General features: G+C 35.8%; 1 protein-coding gene across 2 annotated transcripts in view; it reads right to left on the bottom strand.

Annotated features, from left to right (window-relative positions):
• Nucleotides 1–12,062, bottom strand: part of ece1 (endothelin converting enzyme 1) — a 36,609-nt gene extending 24,547 nt beyond the window's left edge. The window contains exons 1-2 of one of the 2 annotated variants that reach the window (XM_073825615.1): nt 11,941–12,062; nt 2,294–2,380 (exon numbers count right to left, since the gene is read on the bottom strand). In XM_073825615.1, coding sequence (XP_073681716.1) covers nt 2,294–2,380; nt 11,941–11,943 — 90 coding nt within the window. In that variant the 5' untranslated portion in view covers nt 11,944–12,062. Of the gene's footprint in view, nt 1–2,293; nt 2,777–11,940 lie in introns of those variants that run through there. The other variant, XM_073825614.1, reaches the window with a different exon arrangement.

The raw sequence follows: 12,062 nt of genomic DNA, 5'->3' as shown, positions 1-12,062 counted from the left end.
TATATATATTTTTTATGTTATTTAAAAAAATGCTCAGCAATGGTGCATTCATTTGTTTCCAAATCTATTTTAAAATGTTATTTATTCATTTAGATTTATTCATTTGGCAGACACTTTTATCCAAAGTGACTTACAGTATTCCTGTGATGACAAATTACAAATTAAACAATTAATTATATTAAAAAAATCTTTTGTAAATTCCATTACGGCCACTTGTGAATAGAAAAAAAAATTTCTTAAAAAAAAAAAAAAAAATCTTATTGACCCCAAACTTTTGAACAATATTGTGTCTATAACTGCTGTCTCTTTTGTTTCTATGTTTCTTTCAGACATTTGACACCTAAATGAAACATACCTGAAAACTCTCATACCATAAAAACTCCCAACCAACTTTGAGCTTTAAATTTTCTCTTCAATCAATTTTGAGATTCTGTACTGATCACATAAGGCTTGTGGATTTCATAACCGATCAGCTCTTCGCAAAAGAGGTGCAAGAGAAACTAAATGATCTCTGTAATACAAATCAGATTAAGTCCTACTGAGCCCACTGAGTTCAAAAGTCACTTTTAGTGGCCAGCTGCCCAGCTGTGCAATTACTCAGCTTAGTTTGGTTGCACGCCGTGTAACTGTGTTTGTATGTGTTGCGTGGTTCAGTGTGGCTCCTAATGCCAAACTCAGGTCTCTTAAGGGTCAAAGAAAACAGAGGGAGAAAGTAAAACAAAGACCGTGAGATGGTTTCAATAAAGGCACCTAGAACATTTAATACCCCCTGTGATCCAGAGAAAATATTTTAGGAGCATTGAAGGATAACGAAGATCTGGTTCTCACTAGCAAAAGAAATAAAATAAAATCAAAAACAAATAATGGACACCAATGTAAAGAGAGAAAAGAAATTGGACTACTCATTTGCCTTCAAAATGAACAGGCCAAATATTACTAATTGGAATGTGTTAGTGTTGCAAAATAGTTACAAAAATGGCATTCATACATACTGAATAATCAGAGCAGATATTGAAGAATAATGTCATTTTTGATAAACTATAGAAACAGAAAGACTATAAAAAAGTTTCTAACTAAAAAAAGTCATATGGTAACATTAACTGGTTTTATTCAAGTCATACACTACTAGTCAAAAGTTTTTGAACAGTAAGATTTTTAATGCTTTTTAAAGAAGTCTCTTCTGCTTACCAATCCTGCATTTATTTGATCCAAAGTACAGAAAAAACAGTAACATTCTGAAATATTTTTACGATTTAAAATAACCGTTTTCTATTTGAATGTATTTTAAAATGTAATTTATTTCTGTGATTTCATCACTATATTTTTAGCATCCTTACTCCAGTCACGTGATCCTTCAAAAATTATTCTAATATTCTAATTTGCTGAAGAACAGCATTAATCTGAAATAGAAATCTTTTGTATATTATAAGCATCTTTATCATCACTTTTGATCCATTTAAAGCATCCTTGCTAAACAAAAGTATTCATTTCTGTAATATCTCCCCCCTTCCCAAAAAAAAAACAAAAACAAAAAAACACTGACGACTGCAGTAATGATGTTGAAAATGCAGCTTTGATCACAGAAATAAATTACATTTTGAAAAAAATTTTAAAATAGAAAACAGATATTTTAAACAGTTAAAACATTTTAAAATATTACTGCTTTTGCTGTACTTTGTATCAAATAAATGCAGGCTTGGAGAGCAATAGAGACGTCTTTAAAAAAAATCTTAAGTTTTAATATTAATCTAATATGACTGAATTAACCAGACTACATTAGATTACAACAACAAAAAGGTCTTTTTAACTTTCAGATCAAGAGGAAGTAGTTCCTTACGGTAACAATAGCACAGTCAAAAACAATAAACTACATTGTGCTTCATAACTCACTAGGATCTAACAAATATATTTTAAAAAAACATCACCATCTGGTAACTGTAAAGCAAAAGCTTAGCTAGAATTTGTTCTAACTTTAACACACACACACACACACAAACAATTACGAATTTATTAGAAGTAAACAGGAGTGTCAGACGTACTCACATAACCCAATTTTTCAAAAAGCTTCAACAGAATAAGGAAAGAGTTGTATACAACAGTGCTAACACACGGCGGATGTTTGAAAGGAAAACCATGAGGAAGTAACTTGAGACAGTCTCCTTGTCTTCCACTGCAATCACTTAAGATTTTTTGTTTTGAAAGTTTGTTAATACATGATCGCTAACTCTGGATTGGCTCATTTCAGTAAACATACATTAAAAAACAGGTTATGAAAGTAGTAAAAAAGTCTCACCTGCATGGTAGAGGTGTGGTATATCCCATCGGAGCCGGTGTCCAACAGCTCCTCTTCATCCAGTGTGGCCCGTTTGTATGTTGACATCTGAAATGTTAAATGAAGTATAGATTCCCTCAGTGATTCCATAATAAACTAAATCTTTAGCAGCCTTTGTCAATCCTGCGAACGTTTATCCTCCTGAGTTCCATCAGGAGAAGATTGTGAAGCTTTGTCTCCCCAAGGACTAGAGAAAACACTCGGCTCAGCGTGTCAGAGCGCTGGGTGATCTGTGTGTGAATGGGATTTCCTCTTCCACCCCCCTTTCACCTCATCCCAAGCCAAACTTCCAACCCCCCAACGTTAGCTACACCTAGGAAATAAGCTCCAAAGCATGGTGAGCTTGATCTTCACAACAAACGTATTGGGAAACTTCACAGCTCTCCTTTACGTAGGAATCCCAAACAAGGGATTCCTGGGAAGCTTGAACTCCTTCCAGTCTGCGACAACACTCGCGTCAGTAAAAAGGCAGGAACTTGTGAAAAACAGGAAGGAGAGAGGACTTGATGAACATACGTGAGGGGAGAGCGAGGGTGTGTGAGTATACGCATGTAAGAGAGAGAATGTGTGCATTCCACAATGGGCTTTCATTTGGAACTGGGAGGGAACTGCTAGAGGTGAGTTTCCGCCCTCTTGTTCCTACCAATAGGACATTACAGGGAAGAAGGCGGGGCTTGTACAAGGACACTCCCATTACATGTTACAGTTGCCTAGATTAGAATACAGTCACCTTATAAGTATGTCAGTCAGCACTGCTGTCTAGTCTGAACTCTTAACATACATATACAGTTTGTCAAATGTTTACATACACCTTGCAGAATCTACTAAATGTTAGTTATTTTACCAAAATATCATACAAAATGCATGTTATTTTTTATTTAGTACTGACCTGAATAAGATATTTGACATAAAAGACATTTACATGTAGCCCACAGGAGAAAATATTAATTTATAAAAATAACCGCGTTCAAAAGTTTACATACACTTGGTTTTTCGTTTAGTGAGTTGTTCATGAGTCCCTTATTTGTCCTGAACAGTTAAAACTCCCCGCTGTTTGTCAGTAAAATCGTTCAGGTCCAACAAATTCTTTGGTTTTCAGCATTTTTGTATATTTTTGAACCCTTTCCAACAAGGACTGTAAGATTTTGAGATCTTTTCACACTGAGTACAACTGAGGGACTCATATGCAACTATTACAGAAGGTTCAAACGCTCACTGATGCTTCAGAAGGAAAAAACACGATGCATTAAGAGCCTGGGGTGAAAACTTTTGAACAGAATGAAGATTTGTTTTTTAATCTTTTTTTGCCTTTCAGAAGCTATAGAAGATGCTTACATGTTTCCCAGAAGACAAAATAGGTTAAATTTACCCTGATCTTTAAATTCAAAAAGTTTTCATTCACCCCCAGCTTAATGGATTGCGTTTCCTTCTGCAGCATCAGTGAGTGTTTGAACCTTCTGTAATAGTTGCATACAAGTCCCTCAGTCACAGGCACCAATCCCGCTGATTGAGCACTCACGGAAAAACACGAGATATGCTTGGTTCATTTTTCCAAATAAGAAGTGGATTGTGGCCTGTATGACTTTATTCACATTTTCATAGTTTATTTGAGCCAGGTTTTAGCGTTATTTAATGCCAAATGTCAAGAAAGCATTATTGTAATATGAGTGATGTGTGAAAATATGGATTTCAAAATATTAGTCCATAAATCCACAAAAAATGCTGAAAAACCAAAGATTTTGTGGGACCTGAAGGATTTTTCTGAAGAACACCAGGCCGTTTAATAGGGCTGCAACGATTAATCGAACGATGTTGTGAGGCGTGTTTAGTCAATGAAGCCGGTACTTTGATTAGTAGTAAATCCCCATCACGTGCGTTCAGCTGGAGCGGCAATTCAAACACCCCACCATAAATCACTGACAAGCCACGCCAAATCGCGCTCAAAATCGAATTTCAGCGCGATTTGGCGTGGCTTGTCAGTGATTTAAGGCTGTGTGTATTAACTGCCGCTCCAGCTGAACGCACGTGATGGGGATTTACTACTAATCAAAAGTACCGGCTTCATTGACTAAACGCGCCTCACAACATCGTTCGATTAATCGTTGCAGCCCTACCGTTTAACCCCCGGTTTCACAGACAAGGCTTAAGCCTAGTCCCAGTTTCAATTGAAAGAAACTTGCACTGATTGATCTTAAAACATGCCAGTGCCTTTGTTTTGTCTCAAGATGCACACCAGCAACGTAAATGTCCTAATTGAACTATGGCCTAATCCTGGCTTAGACTAAGCCCTGTCTGTGAAACCAGGCCTAACTGTTCAGGACAAAAATGGACCAACTATCACTAAAAAAAAAAAAAAAAAAAAAAAAAAAAACACAGCTGTGGATCATTCAGGTAACAACACAGTATTCAGAATGAAGTGTATGTAAACTTTCAAACTTTCAACTATTATTTTCTCTTGTGTACTATATGTAAACGTCTTTTATGTGAAGTATCTTATTCAGGTCAGTACTAAACAAAAAATAACATGCATTTTGTATGATCCCTCTTATTTTGGTAAATAATGAACATTTTGCAGATTCTGCAAGATGTATGTAAACTTTTGACTTCAACTGTATACACACACACACACACACACACACACACACACACACACGCAAGCACGCTTTTCATATTATTCATTTAATGAGTAGGCATACAAATTTAATCATTTTATAAAAATATATTTGACCAGACCAAGAAATCGCATAATGTAAGTTACTGTTTCTGTTGAATGCGATTTCTTTCGGTCATCTGGCTGCATGAAAGACTGATTGTCTTGAATCTTGTCAAAGCCAGTCATCTATCATGAGGCCTCTGTGACATCTGAACTCCAGACAAATGTTCACTTTAAGCCAAACCCCACTTCAGCCAGGCATATAAAACACAAATCAGACACACCAAAGTACCGTATATTAACCACAACGTGGCCAGTCCAAACAGATTCACACCCAGGGCTGGCTGCACTACAGTTAGCATATTGAACAGAATTTTTTGGCCGGGCGCACTTCTCACGACCTCAGAGGGGTAAAGCCCTGTCATTTGATGACCCCGATAGGGCGGGAGAGTAACACATAGGGTATTGACAGAAAGAGATGGATTTCTTCCAAATCGGGAAGCACAAGTCTCTTTGGCATTTACAGACAACATATTACGGGCCGATTTTGTGGTGTCTTTTCGAAATTATGAGATAGATAGAAGCCACCTTTCACTAAAATTATCCTTTCATAACTTCTTTTTTATACTTAAATTAAATTACAAAATAACTTACAGTGAAAGGTTTCAAGATTTTAAAAATCTTTTCAACCAGTAGACATCAGCATCACAGCTTGTTTTAAGATGCTTAAATTATACTTTTTATTAAGTATTTTAAGTATGAAAGTTAAATTACTCCCATGATCCTTCAGAAATCATTCTAATATCTAACAATTTATCTGAAATACCATTATACGCTCAGAGTCGGTATGTTTTTTGGGAAAGAAATTATAGAAATTAAAACTTTTATTTAACAAGGATGCTCTAAATTGATCAAAAGTGTTGATAAAGACATGTATAATGTTACAAAATATTTCTATTACAGATAAATGCTGTTCTTCTATTCATCAAAGAACTGTTTTTAACAAATGTTTTTAAGCAGCAAATCAGAATATTAGAATGATTTTAGAAGGATCATGTGACTGGAGTAATGATGCTAAAAATTCAGCTTTGAAATCACAGGAATAAATGACAATTTAAAATATATTTAAATAGAAAATATTTATTTTAAATAGTAAAATGATTTAAAATTTACTGTTTTTGCTGGACTTTGGATCAAGTAAATGCAGACTTGGTGAGCAGAAGAGACCTCTTTTTGATCAACCAAACAGTTGTTGGTCCCCATTGACTTCCATAGTAGGGAAAAAAAAATACCATGGAAGTCGATAGGGACCATCAACTGTTTGATTACCAGCATTCTTTATAATATCTTCTTTGGTGCTCAACATAGGAAAGAAACTCATACAGGTTTGGATCGACATGAAGGTTTTGTTGAAGCATTTTTCTGGAAACTATTTCACAAGTCAATGCTAGAATTTTATAACAATTGAGAAAATAGACTACGGTTATACAGTCTTCTATTCTTCCAGCTGTGCTGTGAAAAGGATCTTTATGATTACTTTATGTGTTTTATGGGATGTTCCATTATTTTAATAGGGGAAAATGTGGTAACAGGTATAGGAACAGGACACAAATTTATGAAGAGTGCTTTATGTATTTCTACAAAATCATATTCATAGTAAATGTATTTCAGGGATAATTCTATCCAAAGACAGACTCATAGACACTTTCCTGGCAGGTTTGCCCCAGCAGATGTGCAGTCATGTAGTTGCCAACAGCATGTCAGCAACAAGCAATGACAATCGACTCTTCCCTTTATGTTGCTTTCCAATGACATGACTCATTGAAAGTTTGGCTGGAGGCTCAGAGACCTGCCTGTATCCGGTCTGGGGCTTTAGCTTGAGGGGTTTCTCGACCATCTGTCAGCCCCAGAACGAAACAAGGCGCAGGTGTACAGAATCGCAAGAGCGCTGATTCTATCAACAGTGAGGATGGATTCATAGCCTCTTTCCCATAGCCTGCCCTGCTAAAGACTGATCCGGGATCAACTCCTGCGTTTTCCATGCTCATAAAGAAAAAGGAAGTTGGTCCCAGCACAGTGTGAAAGACACAATAGAAAATATGCCAAGATTCCTAGACCAAGTCTCAAACGCTGCCTTTCAGCGAGGCAGTAAACCACAGCTATGAGTCAGAAATTCGCCACTGATCCTGTGAACCGTCCAATTGTTTAAAGCACGAAAGCATTTCCCTGGTATGACTAAAGCATTTGTTTGTCGCTGTGCTAATGTGTGGAAGTGTATGCACACTATTTGTGAGTATGTGTGTGTGAGAGAGAAAGTGCATTTCATAATCTGTGACTTGGATATGGCCTAATTCCTGTTCACGTGACACTTTATATCACATATTTTGACATTATCACATAGCCATTTGGTCTCAGAATTAAAATTCAGGTTTTGATTTTTATGGAAGGCAAATGAAGCACCTAAATAAAGAAGCATGTTTGATACTTGGTAACTCTGACACATGATCTTCCAGTTTTGTGACGCATTACTTGGAGTCATGATGGTAAGAGGAATATTACCATACACCCTGTTAATGCTTACAGTAGTTTGAGAGCGAGAGTTTCATTTACACGCTCAAATTACACTCGGATCAGACATTAAAATGTATTTACACAGCCAAGTTAAGGCTGCTTTGTGCCTGCTCAAAATTCAGTGTAAAAAGTTCAGTTCTTGTGAATGAGCAAGACTGACAGGAATGAGAAGAAATTGTTAAATGAATATGTTATTTTTATTTTCTTTGCATACAAGAAGTATTTTCATAGCTTCATAAAATTAAGGTTGAACCACTGGACTATATTAACAAAGTCCTTACTACCCTTCTGAGCCTTCAATATGGTAGTTGCGTTGCTGTCTATGCAGGGTCAGAAAGCTCTTGGATTTCATTAGAAATATCTTAATTTGTGTTCCAAAGATAAACAAAGGACTTACGGGTTTGGAACAACATGAGGGTGAGTAATTAATGACAGAATTTTTATTTTAAGGTGAACTAACCTTTTAAGGGTTAGCCTAGTTCACTCAAAAATAAAAATAAAAACTGTTATAATTGACTCAAATTGAAGATATTTGGTGTTTGTTTTTTTTCTCTATACAATAACAAAAACAGTTTGGTTACCAACATTCTTTTTTTGGTGTTACACAGTCATTTCGAACATGACATGATGTGGTAAATGAAACAGATTTTAATTTTTTAGGTGAACCATCTCTTTAAGAGCCTGGCTCTAATTTTCCCTATGCTCCTGCCCTCTCTATAATTGTAAAAAAGAAAAGTCATATAAAACATTAAAGATTCATGACATGAGAAATCAAATTTGCCTTGATCTTTTGGCATATAAAACATCCGGCAAGTTACATAGCATAAAACGTCTTCATTATAAACAAAGCATTTATTTAATCAAGCTTCAAAAATTTCTCGTTTGGATCCGAAGTGCAAGATGATGTCATAGGGACACAAGCATTTGCATTAACACTGCCTCCAGGGCAAGGCATTGACGAATAGTCATGTTCTCACCATACAATCTAATATAGTACAATCTAATATGGTAGAATCTAATATGGATCCGAGGTGCAAGATGATGTCACGGGGGCACAAACATTTGAATTAACACTGCCTCCAGGGCAAGGCATCGACGAATAGTCATGTTCTCACCATACAATCTAATATGGATCCGAGGTGCAAGATGATGTTACGGGGGCACAAACATTTGCATTAACACTGCATCCAGAGCAAGGCATCGACGAATAGTCATGTTCTCACCATACAATCTAATATGGATCCGAGGTGCAAGATGATGTTACGGGTGCACAAACATTTGCATTAACACTGCATCCAGAGCAAGGCATCGACGAATAGTCATCTTTTCACCATACAATCTAATATGGTTCCCCAAAAAACCTTTCAATGAACTGTTCTTAAAAGAACCATTTTTTCTTAGTCTGAAGAACACTGGAATAATCTAAAGAATCATTTTCCACTATAATAACTTTTAGTTGGAGCGTCTTCATCATCCTATCAATGCCATTAAAGAACCTTTATTTTTAGAAGTGAAAAATTAGTAAATTGGTTCTTTCAAGAAACATTTAAAAAAAGTTATTCTGGGAACCTAAAATGGTTCTTACACTCTTAAAAATAAAAATTATTTAATGGAATAAATGGTTTCATGATGAACGTTTAACATCCATGGAATCTTTCAATTTCACAAAAGTTACTATAGAGGGAAAAAAGTTTCTGTAGATTTTTTTACATTTTTTTTTAAAGAAAATTGTTACTCAAAACAAAACCCAAAATGGTTCTTAGACTCTTAAAAATAAAGGTTCTTTATTGATGGATCCATGAAGAATCTTTAACATCCATGGAATCTTTCCATTCCCCAAAAGTTACTATATATAAAAAATGTTCTTCAAACTATAAAAGATTTTTTTTAATGAACTATATTAACTGAGAAGCTCTTTGGGGAACCAAAAATGGTTCCTACATTCTTAAAAATAAAAGTTCTTGTTCCATGGTTCTTACATTTCAAAATGGTGAAAAAGGCATTTTAGATTATTAAAATGTTCTTCAAACTAAGAAAAATGGTTCTTTTAAGAACTGTGCAATGAAAGGTTCTTTGAGGAACTTTAAAAAGCCTTCTTATATGGCATTGCTGCAAAAACTCCATTTGAAACCTTTATTTTTATGAGTGTAGACCCCACCCACTGGCGTTCAGTTACCTAACACTTGATTACACTAAATGAGTGTATCTTGTCTACACTTGATACAGATGTGCATTAGCTTTCTGAGACACTTAAGTCTGTCATCAATAGGGCAAATGGAATGAAAGAATGTACGTTTTGACGTTTGGTTTAAACAGCTCATTCGCATCTTTGTACAGATAACAGATGGATTCCAGTGTAAGGAACAATTGGATAGTTTATTTTAATGGCAAGCATGTCCATCTGTCATGAGCACGAGTTTAGCATTAGGAACGTTACATGTGTACACGCTCTGGAGTAGTATACGCAAACGGCGGAAGCGATCTGTCGCATGTATACGACACTCATTGTTTACACAGTGCACAGAGATTGTGGGTATAGCGGCTATTCAAAATGGTAATTACTTGCGCTTATCCTGATTGTTCAAACCGATTTAAAGCTAAAAGATTACGTTTGCTTGTGCAAATTCATCCGGGACTTTTCACCGATTTCCCCTTCCGGCGTTTGCGTATACTACGCCAGAACGCGTTCACATGTAACGAACCGGATGCTAAACTCGTGCTCAGGACAGATGGAAGTGGCTGTGTATCAAAGGTAAAAAATGATATAAATACTGTTCAGTTTCTCACAAAAAATTATCTTTTCGTGTCTTAGGACATCAGTGTATCGTTACGAGTCGCAGGGTGTAATTTGGATTTGTGTGTGCGTGTTTTTGTTTACTTTTAAAGGTCTGGTGCCCATCCACTTCCATTATTTGACTGGCAGACTGCACCGGTTTTTGTTAAAAATCTTTGTTTGTGTTCTTCTGAAGAAACAAAGTCACCAACATCTTGGATGCCCTGGGGTAAGCAGATAAACATCAAATTTTCATTTTTGGGTGAACTATCCCTTTAATATTATGAGTAAACCTCAAGGAACATATTAAAATTATTTTAAAAAATCCATGTCATGACCTTTTTAAATTAAAAAAATGAAGCACTCGAATTTTAAAATAACAATGTTGTTCAGCCAGTTACAAAAAAGCTAAATTATGCATTTCTGTCATTAAATAAAAAAAAAAAAAACACCCTAAGCTTTACCACTTCTTATGACGAAAAGTCATGGTTAAGTCTACAGTTACCTCTTTTAGTTAAACAAAGCAGTGCATCACCCATGAACATGTCAACTGTCATCCAAACAGACACAATTCAGAACCATGGGTTTCTACATTTCATAACACATCCTAATCAAGGATTAAGAAGATGGAAATCCGCAGACGAGAGGACTAACAACAACAACATGCTGATCTCCGCTTTGGAACATATGACAACATGAAGTCTCATGATAACGACAAAGGTCACAACTTCTGCCGTCAGAGATTCCCCGGCGCAGTCTTCCTCTCTAGGATTACACTACAGATAAAAACTTAAACCATTGGACAACTTAATCTCTTAAGGAAATTGTGCAAGACACGGCTAGTCATAAATACACATCTTGTACTCTGTGTCTGGTTTAGGCCAAAAAGCTTTCTGGTAACCGTGCTAGCTGTCACTGATCAACAGCAACCAGACAAATATAAAGGTCACAAGAAAATACATGAAAGAATAAGTTCATAATTTCATAAAGAATACAATTAAAATATTTTTTTTAAAGTATATACTAAACACATGTCTGTCTTTGATGCAAACATTAGCTACTGCTCATAAGCATTCCTGGCAATATGTACATAAATATTACATCAACATTGAACTTGATTTTTTTATTTGAAGCACAAGACTGAAGGACTCACAAGCCAGACCATGTTTACAACCTTGTTGTTGATCAGCATGTACAGCTGTGATTTTGTTGCCTTAGGAAAAGACGTATGATGAATTTTAGGTAATAAGTAACCTCTGTTCAAACTAAAGCAGCACACGGAACTTAATTAGTTCAGCTCCATTTTGACAGTATCGTGGATTGAAGTATTGGAACAAATCTAAGTGATTACCATAACAAACAGGGAGTGTTTATTTAGGAATAGTTCAATAATTTTAGAGTTTGCCAGATAAATTCACATGCATTTAAGCACGTTGTCTAAAACTACTAACGTTAAGTCAACACAGAGACGGAAATACGAGACATGACTGTGTACTGATATATAAAGGTACATTTACACGGCTTTATTTACATATTATACACCATACATTGAGCAATGCAATAGCATGCCAGCAATATTTTGACAAACAAGGAAAAGTTTCGTTTCCTTACCATTATATGTATTAGATTCCCCCTCTCTCTCTCTTCTGGGCAGTTGTCCACTTTTCGTTTAAATCACTATTTTGCAAGCCACTATTCCCCTGTTGACTCGACACAGCGTGCACACACGAGTG

This window comes from Garra rufa, chromosome 20 (genome assembly GCF_049309525.1).
Source record: "Garra rufa chromosome 20, GarRuf1.0, whole genome shotgun sequence".
Taxonomy (NCBI): domain Eukaryota; kingdom Metazoa; phylum Chordata; class Actinopteri; order Cypriniformes; family Cyprinidae; genus Garra; species Garra rufa.
This window is presented reverse-complemented; position numbering and strand designations above follow the sequence as displayed.